The sequence below is a fragment of the Anguilla rostrata genome, chromosome 7, assembly GCF_018555375.3.
Source record: "Anguilla rostrata isolate EN2019 chromosome 7, ASM1855537v3, whole genome shotgun sequence".
Taxonomy (NCBI): Eukaryota; Metazoa; Chordata; class Actinopteri; order Anguilliformes; family Anguillidae; genus Anguilla; species Anguilla rostrata.
The window spans coordinates 18,005,834-18,026,797 of record NC_057939.1 but is presented as its reverse complement, the minus strand read 5'-3'; the positions used below and the strand labels follow the sequence as shown (position 1 = coordinate 18,026,797).

Sequence of the window (20,964 nt, the reverse complement as noted above, 5' to 3'; positions counted from 1 at the left end):
GTCGGCCAGAGCCGGCTGCTAGCCGTGCCGCGGCAGCGGCCTCTTAGCGCTAACCTCCATCACGGTCGCTCTGCGTCTGGGCCTTCTGCAGGCAGCCTGTCCCTCAGTGCTTGGACAGTGGACAGTGGGGTGTGCTGCATTGCTTTGCCTGTGTTGTGGGTGGAGTGGGCCTTTACTGGAGTGGCCTGGTGTAAGTGTCCCAGGTGGGTCTGGTGTTAAAGCGGCTAGCCTGGTCATTAGCAGGGTCTCCTGTTCGGGGCGGCGGGGGTCAGAACCCCGATCCCATGCGCACGCGGCGCGGCCTCTTAAGCGGCTCAGCGCGGCTTGTCTGTGCGCCAGTTCCTCCCCTCGCGCCGCTCACCGCGAACCCTAAGCGTTCTCACGGCAACACGGCGGCTGTCTGGCTTCCTGCATGGGCGGGCTCTCGATCAGCTTCTTGCTGATGTCACACGTGTCGATGTGCTGATCGTCACCTCGGCCAGCCGCAGACTTAACTGTACGTCGCGTTCAGACAGCGAATAAAGCAAATAAACCCTTTTAGTTTTTTATTTCTTAAGCAGACGCGTTTCCTCGGTGAAAACGGTAAAGGAAAAGCTGGAGCTTGAGCTGGAGTTGTCTGTGGAGATGCCTCCTCTGTCCTCCTGCCAATCAGGCGGCGCGTTGCCGTGGAGCTGAGATTTAAACCGTCGCGGCGGCGAAGCTTCCCGCTCGCGCATCCAGGAGCCTCGCCGTCCGTTCTGCTGCACGGGGTTTTTAAAAACGTTTGAACTCAGCAGCTCAGCAGAGGAGGTTACGGGGGCATCGCTGCTGCTCTCGTGCTTTCTCACGCGTTAGTGTGGCGTAGGCATCCCCCTACACTGCAGTTCAGTCCAGAAAAGCAGCTGAGTGGGATTTTGAGGAAAAGCCCGAGCTCAGCACTTTATGCACCCTTAGTCCAGTTAATGAGGAAGCTGTATCTGTGTGACCACTCGCACACTAGCATTCAGTTTGACTCGCACAGTTTCCCACATGTGTGACTGCATACATTTCATTATGGGTATGCTTGTGGAATAACACGGGGTTATTTTTTTTATAACATACACTTACTTAATTACATGCATTATACTGTATGTGTAACTGTATATGTATGTATACATTTGTGTTTTATATTCATCTGAATCAGTATTTGATAATGTAGCCTACGTGTCAGCAGTTTGGCAGCCAATGCTTTGGAGCAGTATGAGTGTGGAAAGGTTGCAGAACTGGGTTATAGTTCATATGAAGAAGGAGAGCGCATAGGGCCATTCTGGGCCATTCCAGGAGGACTTCCCCATTCCATAGCATGCGATCATACTGCCATTGTGTTCAGAATGCTGTTATACTGATTGTGGGAGAGTGCTGTTCATTGTATGTGTGTGTGTGTGTGTCTGTGCGTGTGTATGTATGTGTGTCTGTGTGCGTGTCTGGATTCTGTGTGTGTGTGTGTGTGTGTGTGCGTGTCTGGGTTCTGTGTGTGTGTGTGTGTGTGTGTGTGCGTGTCTGGGTTCTGTGTGTGTGTGTGTGTGTGTGTGTGTGTGTGTGTGCGCGCACGCGCGTCTGTGTATCTCACTGGGATGGCTCTAAAGACATCTGCGCTCAGCCACACACTGCCAAGCCTCTCTGTACCTCTGAACTCCTCAATTAGCCGAGCGATGAAGGGCTCAGTCGCTTTAAAAGAGAAACGCTTCATACTTCCTGCTCAGCGGCGTCTCTTCCGAGAGGATGAGGAGTGAGTCATTACTACGATCGCTATTGCCGCTGCCAGAGAGAAAGAGCCTGCGTTTGGCGGGGGGGGGGGGGGGGGGGGGAGGGGCGTGGGGGCTGAGACAGAAACGCGGATGACATCCTGCCACCTCCGCGCTCGGGCCCGGCGCAGCGGAACGCTGGCTGGCATCGCGGCGCTGTAAATGACGGAGCAGCTGTGCTCGATGGCTGCCAGTGAAGATTGACCCGGGCCCTTTTTGTAGATGACTGTAGCGGGTGAGTCATCCGGAGAGCGCGCAGCAGGACTGAGTCATGTGGGCAGTCTCCCCGCCACATCCTGATAGGTCCTGATGGTTCAGAGTGTTCTGGGGGCTCCGCCAGAGTCCGTCTGCGCCGCTGGCCCCAGCTGAAGTGGAGGGTTAGAGGAGAGGTTAAGAGCCCTTTAACCTCGTTTAACAGCTGCCCAGCAATACCTCTTCTTTCTCTTCTATATTTATCAGTTTCTGTTTTGTGTGTTGAAACTGAGCTCTTTGAAATAACTGGAAATGTAAATTCACTGGAAATCGCAGTTCTGTGTCGGCTGCCTCGGGGGGATTTCTCCTGTAGATTTTAGTGCAGTCTTTGATCAGTTTTAATGCACGTACTCCTGCTGTGGGTGGAGTGTGGCTGGGTGTCTTTGTGTCTAATGAATTCGGGTCTTTCCTTCGTTCGGAGGGGTGATGGGCAGACCCCACCCCGTTCCGTCCCTCCCCGTCCCGCTCTCATGTGGTTTTGCAGCTTTGCACACCCCTAGGTTTGCGCCCCCTTTCCGGGAGGGGCTCCCTGTGGTAATGAAGGGGGTGGTGAGGGGGCCTCTGGTCTGCCACCAGACAGTCATTCCCCCCAGCCCCCCCCCCGCCTTCGTCCGGTTAGCCATGTTATCTCGTTAGCTAATTAGACGCTAAGCCATCTAATTTAGAATGCCATCCGGTTTCAGGGCCTGAGTGCGGCTTATTTGTCAAGGTGGGGGCGTGGGTGTGTGTGCACGTGTCCCCGTCGTGGTGCGGACAGGTGAGGCTTCTCGCTCACTGCTCTGTTGACTTTGCGTTGGGCTGTTCTGTTACTGCGCTCTCCGAGCCCATCGCCCTAGGGGGAAATTGACCGGAGTTGTTTGTGCACATGAACACGCTGTGCTCGAACGCTGGAGCTGTCATTGGGTGTTTGGCTGTGCCGCTGGAACACCGAGTCTCCCTGCCCTGAGGAACCCGCAGTCCTGTCTGCCCCAGGGACACATTACCAGGCCTGCTCTCATCCTGCAGCCTCTCTTCCTCTAATTACTCCCCCGCGTCTTTCCTGTGCTCTGCGTGTTTGTCTTCTGCATGTGTGTACGTGCGTGTGTGAGTGCCTGTGTGTGTGCGTGTGTGAGTGCATGCGCGTGTGTGTGTACGTGCGTGTGTGCGTGTGTGAGTGCATGCGCGTGGTGTGCGGTGTTGGTGATGTGATCTCCGTTGTGTGTATGTGCGTGGAAGCGGTGAGCGGCAGATTGGGGGTGTGTGTTTCAGCGATGTTGTGAACCTGCGCTATCGGATTGTGTGTCCTGTGCGTCGCAGTTTGTGCTGAGTCGTGAGTCTTGATAAGCTCTGATGATTTAACTGTGTCCTGTTGATGACATGTGATCCATTGGCTGCCCGTTGAAGCGGGGCTGAGCATCATGTCCCCGGTGATCTTTAAAGCACATGCTTATAGATATCACCTGGATGAAAGCAAAAAGGCACATCTGTCCAAAAATGTGCCTTTGTTTTGTCCATGCTGCTTGGCCCATGGGATGGGCATCCCCTAAGCAATCCACACAAATTAGGTCAGGGTTGGATGTCCAGTTTAGGGATAGTATATCTGTAGACAAGGTCTCACCAATAATAGATGTGCCTGCCTGTGGTCATTGCCTTTTCAGTGTCTGCTTGTAGTAATGGGTGACTAATATTATCAACCCCCCAGTTGGTGGAGTCACCAGGAGCTGTCAGTCACTGATGTGGTTCACCGATAAAAACATATTTTTTTGCTTCTCAACAGCAAAGCTCTGTTGGCTCAAATGTGTGAATGACTTCAGCCATTTCAGATCTTGTGAAGCCGCAGTTTCCTATGATGACACCATCAGCGTCAATGAGAGCTGCTGTGCTCCCTGCTTAAAGAGAGATCTAATCAGCTGCCTCAGTGAACAGCTCCATTATAGATGAACCAAACTGGCTACTGCGTTTCCAGTGTGCAGAGCTACTGCATTCTTCCCAAAAGTCCCTTTTTTCATCGAGCTTGCCTTCCTGTCACAAGCAAACACACACACACGTACACACACACACACACGCACGCACGCACACCGAGACACACATGCAGCATTGTTATCAAACAGTGAGCTAATGCTTTTTTGTTTTCGCGATGTTTTCCTAAATTCACAGTAGCCTAATTGCCACGGAACAGTGCAGCTTGCGATTTTCCTTATCAAAATAAACTTTGAGCTTGAGTATACAGTACATAGCCCGGTTTTTTTTACGAATGTTTACAGTGGCTTTTGTGTTCTTTTTTTCAGTTGAATATTTCTTGGAAGAGTGAGGTTATTAGCTCTGACTTTATCTCCTTGGTCTCACAGAAGGCAAACTAGTTTAGCGTGTTGTAATATGCGAGTCTGCTTGTGTCACACGACCGTGGCGGAGCTGTTGTGCGGTTACTCTGTATAAAGGTCACGTCTCCTGATTGGTTGAAGGAAGTTGGGCACGGACCGGGGGCCAAGAAAAACGTAATTCTTACGAAGGTAGCAGAGTGGGGGGAGGGTAACCACGAAACACTCACATCCTGGGAATGACGTGCACGGCTGCTGTCGGAGAACTGAAAGTTCTTGGATGGTGTGAAACCTGAAAGATATTTTTTTATTTATTCTTAACTCTCAACACTATTGGAAAGAGAATAATTAGTATCACAATCCTGAAAGATGACAGATGGATGTTGTAACAGCTCTGTATTCAATTGTTCTTTGTTGCTTTAGGCATTTTAAAGGGCGGTTCCTGTAGAAGTGCGGAAAGTATTTCATGTGTGCTTATTCTTTCTCTTGATGATGAACTCTGTGGTCATACCTATAAATGGATCACAAGAATGACAAAGTTAAGGGCAATGTGCCATAGCCTTGATTGGATCTGGCTGGGCTGTCCCCACGCTACCTTTGAGCCATGCCAGTGGGGTGGAGTGTTAAAGATTTAAACGGGGCGCGTGCGAGATTGGGGATCGGGGGGTCAGAGCGGCGGGCTGGAGGACACGTGATTCTTGGATGCGGGGCCAGGGAAAGCACTCTTTAATTTCCCATGACAGAGCGCGTCCTCTGGGGACCGCTCCACATGCTCACGCTGGTTTCCTGTCTGGGGTCCGTCTCTGCCTCCCCTTCAGCTCCTGGTCTTTTCCATGGTTCAAAGAGGGGTGTTTTCCCCATGTAGGACCCCCCCCCCCCACACACACACACACACTACTACAGCTAGTATGTTTGGGTTTCTATAGGCTGGAGGGCAGTACAAGCTGGAGAATACATTACTGGTCAGAGGCTGTTGTTTTGTACTGAACTACGCTGCAGCTGCTCTGCAACACTGAAATGTTGTGATTTTGAACAGCGTCGAAGAGTTATGTATCCAGAAATGAGGTGTTTTGGGAATGCAAAAGGGGAAAAAAAGGTTTTATTACACTAGTCCTATGTGTAGAGTGCAATGGACTGTTTTCTTTGTTATCTGTTCATTTAATGAAACTCCAGAGAGGAAGATTGTTTAGTGTTTATATGTTTGCCTTTCCTGGAAATATTTTTTTTATTGATATCAGTGCTGCAGAGTTCAGTGACTTTCTGATAAGAAGGTATTTTTTTACGATGAGGTATCCGGCCGCTCCTTGGGTGTGTATGAAGGATTTTATTCAACCTGATTGGCTTTTTCTGCACCGTTCAAATGGTCCTTTATCCTGTGGTGTGATTTCATATTAAATCTACTCCAACACTTCCAGTCAAAGTGTTTTCAGAAGCGCCCACCTCCTTGTTTTTCTCCTGTAGCGCAGATGGTCCTCATCGCCCGGCCTCAGGAGTCACGACAGCAATGTGCTCTCCTCCAGCGTTGCGCAACCGGACCGCTGATAATCTGGTGCAGATGTGGGTGCGTTACCGGCCGCGGCGGACGCGCTGTTTACTGTATGGGACGCTGTGTACGCAGGCCTGGAGCTAGCTGCAGCAGACGACCCGGGGTCGGAGTACAGTATGGATCCGTTGCGTTCAGGCGGCTATTGACCCGTGCGGCAGCCGTTAGCGATAGCGACTCGGTGTTAGCCGCTGTCTGCCCTTACTGTACGTTCTGAAAACCAACGCGGAGGTGTTAGGGTGTCACTTCCTGGCCTGGCGGTCAGCTGCAGCCGGGGCGCTTCACGCTGAGCCTCTGATCCGTGGTGTGCTGTTACAGCATGTGTGTGTCTGTGTGTGTCTGTGTGTGTGTGGCCGGGCGCTCCACGGCGCTCTTGCGACACCGGCCGGGGTCAGTTGTTCCGGGCCCGTGTGGAAGCCCGTTGCGTCACACGGTGTTTTCCACATGTGTGGCTCATTCCTTCCCTGGCCTCTCTGGTGAAAGCGGCGTCAGAAGCCTTTCCAAGAGTGCCTGCGCTTATTCATTCTTAGAAGCACTTGATTTGGCAACAGAAGTATGGACCAATTGTCCATTCATCTACAGGGCTGAATTTCTCTAAAGCTCATTTGTGGTTTGTTTTGTACCACGCTGTATTGTGACCCGTGTTGTTGCTGTCTCGTGCTGTTGTTATAAGGCAACGTGATGTGTGTGTTTGTGTGTGTGTATGGTGTGTGCGTGCGTGCGCGTGTGTATGTGTGTGTGAGAGCGTGTGTGTGTGTGTGTGTGTGTGAGTGTGTGTTTGTCGTGTGTGTGTGTGCTGTGTGTGTGTGTGTGTGTATGGTGTGTGGGCGTGGTGTGTGGTGTGTGAGCGTGTGTGTGTGTGGTGTGTGTGTGTGGTGTGTAGGCGGTGTGTGTGTGAGCGTGTGTGTGTGTGTGTGTGTGTTCACATGCTCAGGCAGGTTTATGTGGGGATATTGAGCAGGTTTATGTGGGGATATTGAGGCAGCTCAGGAACAGTGGGGGTAGTGTGAAGGGGGCAGTGTGAAGGCTGTACTGTACAGAGCCCGGCTAAAGGCTAAAGGGGCTAGGGGCTTGAGTTAACATAAGACCCACAGTTCTCATGTGGGGCCCCTCATCTCACACTCAGATGGGCAGGGGCTCGGGGCCACCATCACTGCTTGTGCAGTCAGGGCTGGTTAACACAGCCCATGTGGCCCTGGCTCCGGTGCTCTGCCTGAATGAGCTTCACATGGCTCTGGTGTAGAACCTGGAGCAGCTCCACCGCTTCCCTGTGGGGTTAGAAGTGCTCGGGAGCGTGCTCCTGTACAGCCCTGCCAAACTGTCAGAGGATGTTCCAGCGATATCAAACGGTGGCACGGGAGACTCGCTGTATGAGCCTCGCGCAGTTTTGTATTAATTTCTTTATGATCTTAACATGGTTTTCATGCAGGGGCCGTGGGCTGTCGGAACATTGCCTCTGGACTTGCAGATAAAATGTAAAGAGATGTAAATTCGCTGGGGAGTTGCTGTCTTTCTCCTACTAAACCCCCACTGATTCTTAAACCTGTCTGTACCCGCACGTTTTCTTATACATGTAGAACATTTCATTTAAATTGGGTCCTTTATGTCAGTTTTAATGTGCATCAGATGTTGGATTTGTGGTGAGTGAGTGGAGGTCGTGGTTAGTTGTATTTGTGTGTAAGGGGCGGTGCTGGTTGATTGAGGAGCTGTGGACAGGTGTGTGTTGATGTACGCTGCACTGGGATTAGCCTGTTTCCACTGAGGCTTCAGAACACTGTGGCCTTCTGAGCCCTCAGGTGAATTCCACCTGTCAGAGCGTACAGTACGTGCTGCCCCTGGAATTCTGTGTGTGTGTGTGCATGTTTGTGTGTGTGTGTGTGCGCGTGTGTATGTCTGTCTGTGTGTGTGGTGAGTGTGTGTGTGTGTGTGCGTGAATGTGTGCGTGCGCCTGTGTGGTGTGTGCGTGTGTTCACATGCTCAGGCAGGTTTATGTGGGGATATTGAGCAGAGGCAGCTCAATGACAGTGGGGGTAGTGTGAAGGCTTTAGTGTACAGAGCACAGCCTTCACACGTTCCATGGTTACCGGTGTCTGCCGTCACTTTTCACTAAAAGGCCACCCTTAGTCTATCCTCTCACATGACAAATATCTTGTCTTATCCCATCTTATCATTTTACTGATGTAAAGGGAGTTGATTTTATTCCGTAAAGAGGTGGCTGAACGGTATAGTGTACGTGGGAGTCTGGTTTTTATCTATTGTTTTGAACTTGAATATGCCCTGGATGCATGGCTTATCTGGTAAAGTAGCTTATATGATGCAGATGATTATGCAGCAAGCTGGTGTCAATCGTGACCTAGACATGGGTTGGTTTACAGTAAAAGCCCCCCCAGTAATCGCTTATTACAAACCTGGTACGGACAGTAGGAAACCCACCCGCCCTCAAAAACATATTTTCAGTGTTTTTATTTCCTCTGGAATTTGTAATAAGTTGTGAAAGAATGCGGCGGGAGTGTGTTGGTTTTCACCGTCCATCACGTTGACGGTGGATTACAGACGACTGGAGTGTCCTGCAGGTTTCTGTTCTCCAGTTCCTCTGCTCGGGAAGTTTTTTTTTTACATTTTTTTCTTCTTGTCAGAAAGTCACGAGAGACGAGTTTAAATTTCACAAGCTGTCGGGAGTGGTGAACAAAATAATTGCATTCTGGGTGTTGGAGGTTTGTTGGCCTGTGGCACAGGCGGCTGCAACTCAAGTCTTCTCCCTTTGTCCCTATTTATAATTCCACAGAGCCGTTTTGCTGCCACGGCAGTATTAAGATCTATCATCACATATTTAATACTTTAATCAGTTGCCCAACAGTCAAATAAAATGAGCATTCATTGCTTTGCATACAAAGAAAGCTTCCGGAAACAGGTGGTCAGAGAGACTTAGCCTACAACTGCCAGCCCTAGAAAGGAACGTTTATAAGCCAGGAGGCATGTGCAGTAACGGCAGCCTTATTGTGGAGTCTAACCCTTTGAAGAGTAGGGTTTCTGGAATGTTTTTTTCCCCCAGAATTCAAAGTCAGCATTCTAGAACTCCATTGATTTCAATTACCAGTAGCGATTGCTACATCAGCATTAGAATGTTCAGTTGAGAACATTCCAATCACATATTTGTGACCTCACACATTAAAGGGTCAGTTAGAGCTGTGCTCTGGGGCTGCAGGGTCACACTTGGTGGCAGGTTCATTTGCACAGAGAGGAAGAGAGGAGGGCCCTCACAGTCTCAGCCACACTGTGCTGCGCAGGCTGTCCCAGCTGCAGGAAACGGAACCGGGTACCGGCTCAACAAACGAAACTCTGTTTTATTTGGATTTCCCCCCCAATTTGCTGTTCAAAATTCCATTTAGGGCGTTCAGAAATAATCTGCTGAGAGAGCGATTTGTTGATTTATGAAATGAATCGGCGTACGTGTGAAAAATTGAATGAATGCTTCGCGTTTCATTGGGCATGACCCCTTTTTTCTCATTTATTTTTAGTTGTTTTTACTCTTTTCTTTTTTTTTCTCCGATGACACATTCGCTCCGTTTCAGATGTTGCTTGAGGGTGCACGCGTATCTTGTACGAAATTCACTCTGAAAAGGTTGATTGCTATACTGTGTGTGTGTGCCTCTGTTGGGTTGTGTGTGTGCGTGTGTGCTTGTGTGGGAAATTGTCTGTGTGTGTGTGTGCGTCTCTGTGTGTGTGTGTGTGTATGTGTGTGTGTGTACACATGTCTGTGTGTGTGTGTGTGTGTGTACACATGTCTGTGTGTGTGTGTGTGTGTGTGTGTGTGTATGTGTGTGTGTACACATGTCTGTGTGTGTGTGTGAGCGAGCTGCATGGTGAACTGAGCAGGGCTGTCCCAGGCTGTGTAAATGCAGCCCTCCTCCCTCAGGGCGTGGCTGCAGGAGCTCCTGTAAGCAGAGGTGCAGCTTTGGGCTCGTTACATAGAGGCTGTTCTGTGTGGGAACAGCGTGCGCATGCTGTCTGCATCTCAGCGCATGCAGAACCATGAGTAGGCCGCTAGCAGAGCCGTGCGCTGCTGCCCCCGTGTCCTGGCGTCCCGCGCTGCTCGGGGTATAAATAGAGCCGTCCCGGGACGCTGATGAATGGCGGGGCGCCCGGAGACGCGCCTGCCCCCAGCCGTGCCTTTTTAGGGTTCGCGCTGAGCCCCCTCTCTGAGCACCAGGCGACCTGACTAGTGAGGACCCACACGCCCCCCCCCCCTCCCTGTGGGAACACACACATGCCCCACCCCATGGGTACACACACACACGCCCCCTGTGCACACGCACACGCCCCCTGTGCACACGCACACGCCCCCTGCGGACACCACACAGACGCACTCTCCCACGGTCACAGTCGGCCCACAGGGCTGAGCCTCCTCTGTGCTGTGTGCTCTGAGTGTTCTCAGGGCCTGTGGGCACCAACGCCACGCAGTGCTGCTTTTCACTGTGCCCTCCCCCCCACTCCCCTGCCTGAAAATCTGCTCTCCTTCTGTCTCCCTCTCCCACGAATAACACAAATAACAGTGTTCCCTACAACAGCAATGAGACATCTCTCTCACTCCCCACCCACCCCCCCTCTGGACTTGGCAGGTTATCTCAGTGTCTGTAGTGCCTGAGCCTGACTGATTCAGACACTTCTCCGTAGGGTCTGCAGCTTCAAGGAGCGACGCCAGAGGCTCCACCGTGTAGCCAGTGGCTGGATGGAGAGAGAGCGAGAGAGAGAGCCTGAGAGCGAGGGAGAGACAGAGAGAGAAATAAAGAGAGAGAGAGAGGGAGCTCATAAATACTTGAGTACTTTGGACAACATTCTATAGTCGTGCTTCTGTATAATTCAGAAAGTGTTGACTCAGTGTGCTGGGTTTCTGACATGTTTCCTGTATGTTTGGGTACGCTGCTGCAGCGGATGCTAGGGGCTCTCAGGTTGGGGCTTGTTTCTGAGAGCGGGGAACAGGGCCGTAGAGCGTTTACCCCGGGACATGTCCACGGCCGCCGCCCCCCCCCCCCGTACACCACGCAGGCTCTCCGCATGATCTCACCGCCGGCCATGGGAACTGGGTTAGATCCTCATGCATTATGAAACCGGCTCGCTCCTGTACTTCCCGTTGCCCACGGAGCTCCCCGTTAGGGCGTGGAGTGGCGGATCTGCGGGCTAATCAGCTTACCTGCTGCCTGACAGCCCCCTGCCGTCCTCTACCTGCGTCTTCTATCCCCCGCCCCCCCCTTCCAACAGCTAAACCCCATAAAGGCAATACGAATAAGCGCAGTAATAATCCTAAGAGCAGCAGTAATACGTACTCTAATTACAGAAGGGTAGCAGCGGTGAGCGGTGGTAGTGACAGCAGTGCTAGCGTGCTCGGTAGCCAGCCGCAGGCCTCGGGGCCGTCCGTCAGTCATCGAGGCGGCGGAGGTGGCCTGGCCTGCCCTGCTTTTGTCCTCTCTCCTTTCGGGTTGTTTTGTTTTAGCGGCTGATGAAAGCTGACAGCTCCTTCATTGCTTCCCCTCGCCGCGGTGCCCTTTCCGAAACCGCGCGGCGCGCCAGCGGACGTGCCGGCGGAGGCCCCGGCGGCTCTTTGAAACCCCCCCCCCCCACCCCCCCTCTTCCGGCGGAGCGCTCATAGGTCAGCTCCTCGCGGGGCAGGGGCAGGGGCAGGGGCAGGGGTGTCCGTTGGCGCCAAAACCGCGGTGGGGATCGGCGAGAAATCTCTCCGTCCTGCGGCGGAAGCTAATTTGGCCGCCGTGCGTTCGCTCCACGTGCCGTCTACAAGATGCGGTCCTGTGGAGCTGCTGCAGATGGTAACAAAACCGCTCTAATCCACCCCTCACCCCCCATGCAGAATAAGACCCCCCCCCCCTCCCTCTTTTGAAGCCCGAGGTGAGGTCACTGCATCAGCAGTGCGTCAGAGCTGGTTCTCGCGGTTACCATCGGCCCGGCTCTGCGTAAGCTGCACACCGGTCACATGGGCACAGGGAGAATTACACTATGCTAATGCTGCGTCAACACCGATTACACTGAGACCAGGAGAGCTGAGCCTCCTGCCCAAACCTGTTAATGTTCCCTCACTTTCCCTCACACTCTGTACCGCGCTCACTGCTTCACACTCACCCTCTCACTGCAGCTCCCTGTGTCACTCTGTACAGCCATCACTGCTTCACACACTCACCCTCTCACTGCAGCTCCCTGTGTCACTCCGTACAGCCATCACTGCTTTGCACATGTACTCTCCTAGTCTGTAACCCTCCCACTCTGATAGACTTAAATCACCCTTTTAGTCTCCTGCAGTTGGCCTGGCTTTGTTTGCTGTTAGCAGAAGTTATGGGTTCCAGGAGTGATGCATTTCTTGTGTCTAGTAGACACACGCGTGCCCGTGGACACGCACGGACACAGACACACACACACAGATTAGGAATCTGCCTTTTCAGAGTAAATTATACACAAGAACTATATCTCACTAAACTCTTATCTCTACCACAGTATAATTTTCTCTTACCCAAGTTCATTCTCAAACGCACTCTCTCCCTCTAACGTACGCGCCTTAAACCGCACCTGTCCCTCCCTCGAGTTATGGAGCTCAGTCACGGGGGTTTGCCCGTTGTCCGTTGGCTCAGAAGTCACCACAGAGCAGCCATTTGTGCTACTTTCAACGTGCCCGCTATATTTATGCATAACAGACCTTCAGAGTACAGTGTGTCCCTGCCAGCTCGAGCAGTGTTATTAACTTCACTGTAACCGGAGGAAGGGGAGGCTGGGCTGGCAAGATAAGAGCGCCGGAGGGTTCTGCCTGCACCGCTGGCACAGCGTGTGTGTGCACGTGCGTGTGTGTGTGTGTGTGAGAGAGAGAGGGAGGCCGTGAAGGAGGGCAATTGGGGGTTATTATGGTGATGGATGACTCTGCATTACATATTCTCCCCCCTGGTACATTAATCTTGAGGGCCCTCCCCCCTGTTATGATTGTTTTAATTGCGCTCTGTGTTCCTGAGTGATAAATAGGAGACGGTGGGCCTGTCTGTGCTGACGTGCAGAGGCTGTTTCTGAAAATGTGGTGGCTGGAAAAGACCTGGAGTGCAGCTGTTCAGTGCGAAGCCATATTAATGCCTAGAATCGCTTTCTCTCGGTGTGAGTGTGTGTGTATATATGTGTGTCTGTGTGAGTGTCTGTCTGTGTGTGTCTGTGTATGTGTGTGTGTGTGAGTGTGTGAGTGTGTGTTGTGTGTGTGTGTGTGTGTGTGTGTGTGGGATATTGTGTTCTGTGTGAGTGTGGACTGTGTCTGTCTGTGTGTATGTGTGTGTGTTGTGTGTGTGTGTGTGTGTGGTGTGTGTGTGTGTGTGTGTGTGTGTGTGATATGTGTGCTGTGTGAGTGTGGACTGTGTCTGTCTGTGTGTGTGTGTGTGTGTGTGTGTGTGTGTGTGTGTGTATATATGTGTGTCTGTGTGAGTGTGTGACTGTGTCTGTCTGTGTGTATGTGTGTGTGTGTGTGTGTGTGTGTGTGTGTCTGTGTGAGTGTCTGTCTGTGTCTGTCTGTGTGTCTGTGTATGTGTGAGTGTGTGTGTGTATGTGTGTCTGTGTGAGTGTGTGACTGTGTCTGTCTGTGTGTATGTGTGTGTGTGTATGTGTGTCTGTGTGAGTGTGTGACTGTGTCTGTCTGTGTGTCTGTGTCTGTGTATGTGTGTGTGTGTGTATGTGTGTCTGTGTGAGTGTCTGTCTGTGTGTCTGTGTCTGTGTATGTGTGTGTGTGTGTGTCGAGACCCACTGTCAATACAGATCTGATAAGAGATGCCAGGTTCCCAGGATTGCAGTGCCAAGGTTTCTCGGTATCTGCACGCTCATGTTTATCCTGACGTTTGCCTTTCTGCCCTTGTGTCCACAGGAAATCCCAGAGCTCAAGGAGCAGAGGGCTTTGGAGAAGGAGGAGGAGCGGGAGGAAGAGGAGGAGAAGAGCTCGGACGAGGGCTTCATGGGCATGACGCCGCTGCTGCAGGCCCACCACGCCATGGAGAGGATGGAGGAGTTTGTGCACAAGGTCAGCCCCCACCTCTGCTCCACCACACCCCACCCCACCACACAGTGCTTTCTGTCTCCAGCCAGGCCCCGCCCCCTACAGTGGGCCAGAGAGGGGAACCTTTGCCTCACTTTCGACACTGAAGCGAAAAACACTGGCTCGTGACTGCAGCTGTGTCATTGTTTTTCATATTCACCTTTGTTCGGATTTTTTTTTTTGGAAGTTGCTGTGGTTCCCTTACCTCAGAAGCACCCCCCCTCCCCCCCAAAGCTGAAACATTAATATTTCCTACTTCCTTTATGTGAAGTGGCACCTTTCTCTCTGCCCTGATTCTGTGGGTATGCAGGCGTTGCTGCCCTGCTTGTGGCTGAAAGCCAGTCTGTGTGGTTTTTCTTGCGCAGTGAGCTTGTCTGAAATCCCCGGCTTCCTCTGGCAGGAACCCGTCCTGTAGACCGCAGCCCTTGGGTCCTCCTCGGCCCTGTTCTGCTTTTCACTGATAAACTGGCACACACCGGCACTGCCATTCAATCAGGAGCGTCTCAGGCCCCGATTTTAGGGTCTCCTTTAAGTGTCTTTAAAAGCAGCGGATGGCTTTTTAATTTGGCTCAGTGAATGTTTAATGAGCGGTCTGCGTGTACAGAAGTGTGAGAGCAGAAAGACCTGATTGTCGCCTTCGCTACTGAAAGCGCTAGTCACGTGCTTGCTCAGCTCTTCTCAGCTGTTGTAACATGTTTATAACATACTTCTATGTCATCAGGCCACACTTAAATCACTTGGCGAATCCGTATTTCACACACAATACGGTCCTCGACACAGCCCAGCTCCCAGTTTAACTTTACAGAAGGCACCACATCTTACCATTAAGGAACGTGTGTTTCCACGCTCTTAAGTTTTGCCCCACGCTTGGTCCTTTTCTGCACTTGAAAGCAGTTCGGGGTACGTGCAGCTTCAGTGCTGTTATCTGTGGATGGTGTGCGGCAGGTTGGCCTTTGGTCCCAAACCCCAGAGAGAAAGTACTCCACACGTGGGGTTTGAATGATTCTGCCCATGCATATCCTTGACCTCGTTCTGAATCTGTCCTTCCGAGAACACGCCTCTCTTTCCACCTCGGCCAGCAGAAATATCTGATAGTATTCCAGTACTCTCTAAACACATTGTTGTTTGGACCTCTCGTGCTTCCTACATTATTAATTACGTACAATCATTTTCACACAATAATGTTCATTTTTTCATTTGCTGAGTAATTATTTCTCTCCCTTTGTGTACAAACAGCACGGGCTTATGACTCACTGGCTGAGGTAGTTGGTGGTTAGGAGAACCACGGGTCCAGTGTTTGCTTTAGTTTGGCTGCTAATTGCTAACTGACGTGTGCAGCTACTGCAGTCCACTGCAGGAAGGGTAATAGCAGAGAAACAGACCTGTGTGTGGGCCCTGCTGGTCCCGTGTGCTCCTGGTCTTTCCCCCTCTCAGCCCAATCAGATAAGCGAGCTCCTGACACCTTCAGAAACACGAGCGTCGGCAGGAGCGCTCTGTTCCCACGGAGCGCTGGGTGACGCAGCCACCGGCCTAATGAAACCGCCCGTTTCATTATTTAAGGAAGCGTTTTTAATTACAGTGGGCCGCTGAATGGAGGCGGCTCAGGTAAAGGTCCTAATGAAGTGCGTGGGTCCCAGCTGGGCCGTAACGAAAGACAAGACCCTGGGGTGCAGCCCGGAGCTCGTAGCGCACGCCCCCCTCTCATACCCCCCCTCCCCCCCGCCCCGTGTCACGTTTAACGCCTCCTCTCCCCCTGTCGCAGATGTGGGAGGGCCGATGGCGGGTGATACCGCACGACGTCCTGCCCGATTGGCTGAAGGACAACGACTTCCTGTTGCACGGGCACCGGCCGCCCATGCCCTCCTTCAGGGCCTGCTTCAAGAGCATCTTCAGAATCCACACCGAGACGGGGAACATCTGGACACATCTTCTGGGTAAGGGCCGGGCAGGCGGGCGGGCGACGTTCCCAAACTCCGGGAGGGTGTGGGGGGGGGGGGAGGGGGGCCAGTTTAAACTCCGCGGAAGGTTAAGCGGCACGCGCTAATGAAATGGAATTGTGTGATACATCGCTGCCTCCGTGTCGTAAACCTGTGTGAGTTTTTATTGGTCTTGGCATCCAATGGCGTCTGCCTCTACAGTACTTTTGCTGGCATGCGTGAAAGCCGCCTTCAAGAACCAGCGGTAGACCTGTAATGATTGATAATGCAGTTAATGCCTTACTGAGCGAGTCATATTTTAGCATTACCAGCCGGACCGGCCACTGGAGCGGCGTCTCCGCTCTTATTGTGAAGGATTTACTTGCGTTTTGTTTTTTTGTTTTTTAAATAAAAGCCCTCAGGACGTTGCAGGCTGCTCATTCGCTGCTGTGTCTCTACAGATCTGGCGAGCCGGTGTAGGCAGATATTAAAACCTCTTGTTAAGCTGTCCCGCAGTAATTACGGGTGATTGAGTTAACCGTCTCCGCAGCACTGAGCTGGTGTGTTCTGACATTTTGAGAAGGCAGGGGTGAGAACGGAGTGCGCCCTGGGAGTGTGGAGCTCAGCCTGCGGAGACGGCCGCTGTTCCTCACATTGCAGCGCGCAGCTTAAATGTGTGGTAATATTACTTAACCAATCATTAGCCGCTCAGCCAAGGAGTCGCGCTCAAAGACATGTGCACACGTTGTGCCTGTGCACGTGCGCACACATACACGTGCACACACACAAGAACACACGCACACACACAAGAACACACGCACACACACAGACACACACGCGCGCACGCACACACACACACACACACACACACACGGGACATGTTCAGACAGCCTGCTCAGCATCTGTCCTTAAGAGGTCAGTCATCATTGCGTAGCACAAGCGCGCTGTACCATAATGGCTAATTAGGGAATGAATATTTATGTGGCCTTTAATGCAGCCTGGTCCAGGCGAGCTCCAGGAACAGCACAGACGAGGCTGCAGGGCCCCTGACCTGCAAACACCACACTGCCATGGAGGCTGAGCAATAAGGAGGGACAGCAGGAAAGAGGGAGCACATGAAAGCAAGACTGAAAGAAAGAGGGGGGAGGATGGTGACAGATAATGGGAGAGGGCAGGAGTATGAAAGAGGCTGAGAGGAGGGGTGCGATTCTGGCATAGGGTGCGCTGCTGGAACCCCACTCTCCCATTCTCAACCTTTAATGTTAAATGTCACGTTAGGGTAATGAGCGTTATTGTGCTCCCTGGGAGTTGGAGTTCCTTTGGAAGGGACTGTGCGTTGGCTTCGTATTCAGAAGCCGCGTTAAGCATTTTGTATGATTAATTGTGGTAATTTCAGGGCCGATTGTAAAGGCCACTTTTCACACTGCGCTACAAGGGGGAAAACAAGCTGTGACAAGGAGAATGTATGCTTGAGCTGTTTCACGCTGCCCCCTAGTGTTCAGTCTGTGACAGGAACGTACTGTAGGCTGCAAACTGCCAACTGGCTGAATCCTGCTCATTTATCAAATGGTGTAGACTGTTCCACATCATAATAATCAAAAACTGAAAATTAATGAAGCTATATTTGATGTTTGATCAGGCTTGATAGGTAATTATTCTTTGGGTGCAGATAGTGGTCAGAATGTGAAATCAAGGGCTGGGCGTATGACACATACTGATGGACTTTAGCTTGCCAACGGAGCGGTTTCGCTGGTTCTTTGTGTTTTTATCGTGTTACATTGGATCAGATTAGATTGGATGACACAGAAAAACCTTTTTATCCACACGCTCGGAGATTCGTCTGGCTGCACGTGGCGTGTGAAACACATTACAGACACAAAACACACAGGCCATGTACTCAGATACTCATTAAAGATTGTCCAACAAAGATGCACACGTGCAAATATTTGCAGTTGAATGGCTTTTGTTTACAAGCTGTACCAGTTCACTGATCAGGTCCGTGATGCAAGTATGGCTCCCTGACTTAAAGATTAAACAACACACTGATGTAATGAGCTTTCCCTGTGCAATATCTACACACGAGCATAATCAAAGGCCATTTGTCAAAGAATCACCAGTTATTTTCAAAGAAAATTTATGTATTCTTTTATTAAATTGAACACTTTGAATATCTTGCCGTCAGATGTGTTGTAGTGCATACTGTGCATTGTAATGGGGTAGAGCCTATATAAAATAATTAGCAAGCATATTCATGTTTCTCATTTAATGAATGTTATATATGAAATGCATTTCTGCTCCCAACACTGCAATTTTTTTATTCGAAGTTTCATAAAAGTTGACAGGAATTGTATTTGAAATGAAAACGCCTAACTGTCACCCTGGAAGCATGTGCTTGAGTTGTCTGAATTCAGTTGGGCTTATTATTAGACCTCAGACTGTCACTGGTGAACGTATTGATTGACATATCGACCAAACCCTCCTGACTGACTATTATCTTAGGCATGACTGTCTGTTCTCCTACACAGGCCTGACTGACTTCTCCTACACAGGCCTGACTGACTTCTCCTACACAGGCCTGACTGACTTCTCCTACACAGGCCTGACTGACTTCTCCTACACAGGCCTGACTGACTTCTCCTACACAGGCCTGACTGAATTCTCCTACACAGGCCTGACTGACTTCTCTCTACAAGGCCTGGACTGACATTTTCCTACACAGGCCTGACTGACTATTCTCCTACCAGCCTGACTGACTTCTCCTACCACAGGCCTGACTGACTTCTCCGACACAGGCTTGACTTGACTTCTCCTACCAGCCTCTGCTTCTCCTAAACGCCCTACTGCTTCTCCTCACAGGCTGCCTGTTTCCTACACGGCTGACTGAATTCTCCTACACAGGCCTGACTGACTTCTCCTACACAGGCCTGACTGAATTCTCCTACACAGGCCTGACTGACTTCTCCTACACAGGCCTGACTGAATTCTCCTACACAGGCCTGACTGACTTCTCCTACACAGGCCTGACTGACTTCTCCTACACAGGCCTGACTGAATTCTCCTACACAGGCCTGACTGACTTCTCCTACACAGGCCTGACTGACTTCTCCTACACAGGCCTGACTGACTTCTCCTACACAGGCCTGACTGACTTCTCCTACACAGGCCTGACTGACTTCTCCTAAACAGGCCTGACTGACTTCTCCTACACAGGCCTGACTGACTTCTCCTACACAGGCCTGACTGAATTCTCCTACACAGGCCTGACTGACTTCTCCTACACAGGCCTGACTGACTTCTCCTACACAGGCCTGACTGACTTCTCCTACACAGGCCTGACTGATACGACTCCCATACGACTGACCATTCTAAATGAGCTGGACTGACTATTTTTCTACGCAGACTAGTCTACATGACTGACTGACTATTCTCCTACTCAAGCCTGACTGACTATTCTCTTTTAAACAGCAGTTTGTTCATTGAACTGTCACGCCACGTTGGCCCCAGACACAAGAGCTTGGCACTGTTAGGATTAATCCCCCTCTCTCTCTCCCTTCCTCCCTCCCCCTCTCCCCCCAGGCTGCCTGTTTTTCCTCTGTCTGGGGATAGTCTACATGTTCCGGCCCAACATGTCGTTCGTGGCGCCGGTCCAGGAGAAGGTGGTGATCGGCATGTTCTTCCTGGGAGCCATCCTCTGCCTGTCCTTCTCCTGGCTCTTCCACACCGTGTACTGCCACTCGGAGGGCGTGTCCCGGGTCTTCTCCAAGTGAGTACCTGGCCCAGAGTGCTCTGGGGCCGTGCGGCCGGCGGTCGGCGTCTCCAGGGTTACCGCAAACGCGGTTCCGCTGAACGGGAGTATGTGTGTGTGTGCGTGTCCGTGTGTGTGTGCCATACTGAAGTGTGCGCGTGTGTATGAGTGTGTGTGCGTGTCCGTGTGTGTGTGTGTGTGCGTGTGTGTATGAGTGTGTGTGCGTGTCCGTGTGTGTGTGCGCGCATGTGTGTGTGTGTGTGCATGTCCGTGTGTGTGTGCCCATACTGAAGTGTGTGTATGTCAGTGGGTGTGTCTGTTCTGACGTGCCCCTCCCTGTGCCCCTGCAGGTTGGACTACTCGGGCATCGCCTTCCTGATCATGGGCAGCTTTGTGCCCTGGCTGTACTACTCCTTCTACTGCTCCCCGCAGCCCTGCTTCATCTACCTGATCGTGGTGTGCGTCCTGGGCATCTCCGCCATCATCGTCTCGCAGTGCGACTTCTTCGCCACACCGCAGTACCGCGGAGTCCGGGCCGGTAAGGGAGTGTGTGTGTGTGTGTGTGTGTGAGAGAGAGAGAACGGGAGTTGAGTTAGCGAGCCCTGTCAGATTTTGGCTGAAGCATATTGCTGACTTCCACAGGGACACATTGAACCTGCTGTATCGCTGTTTTACGTGCAGTTTAGTTTCATTAGTATTTTGATGCGACTGCAGTTATTCGCCTTTTTTTAATTTTTTATTTTTTTAAAGCCATGGGGGGGCCCTGGGGGGGTTAATATTTGTGGGAGCCCTGAGTTCTCATTAGCCGAGCCACACAGTTCCCCTCAGGACCCCCTCCCCCTTCCCCTTCCCCTCTCCCCTGCTGAGTCACCAGACAGCAGACAGGCGGGGGCCCCCTGCTGGGGCTGTAAATAATGCAGGGCGGGCGGGGGGGGGGGGCGGTGAGCGAGGCCCCGCCCCTCTCCTTCATGTGGAAGCCCACGCTCGGCTGCGGCGCTCCTCCCGCCCCTTAATTGGCCCGAGACAAACTACCTGGCTTTATCAATTCATAGCCCTCTTTTATGGAGGGCCATTTAGATAATCCCCGCCAGTTCCTGCTGACATTTATGGGGCTGTTACAGCCCCCTCCCCGGGCCCTGGATCCTGCTCTCTAACGGCCCATTAAGGCTGGGGGGGGGCAACGAGGAGCACCCAGGTCGGGCCTAGAGTCCTCTCTGGGTCTATCTATCTCTCTCTCTCCCTCTGTCTTTCTCTCCTCTCTCCTCTCTCCCTCTCTCTCTCTGTATCTCTCATCTCTCTTGCCCTGTATTTTTCTCTTGCCTCTCTCCTCTGTCTCCCCCTCTCCTCTCTCACTCCCTCTTTTATCTCTTATCTTTATCTATCTCT

General features: G+C 51.7%; 1 protein-coding gene across 1 annotated transcript in view; it reads left to right on the top strand.

Moving 5' to 3' along the window:
• Positions 1-20,964, top strand: part of adipor2 (adiponectin receptor 2) — a 38,391-nt gene that overhangs the window by 12,214 nt on the left and 5,213 nt on the right. The window contains exons 3-6 of the mRNA XM_064343378.1: positions 13,750-13,902; positions 15,680-15,851; positions 19,410-19,596; positions 19,929-20,116. Coding sequence (XP_064199448.1) covers positions 13,750-13,902; positions 15,680-15,851; positions 19,410-19,596; positions 19,929-20,116 — 700 coding nt within the window. The remainder of the gene's footprint in view (positions 1-13,749; positions 13,903-15,679; positions 15,852-19,409; positions 19,597-19,928; positions 20,117-20,964) is intronic.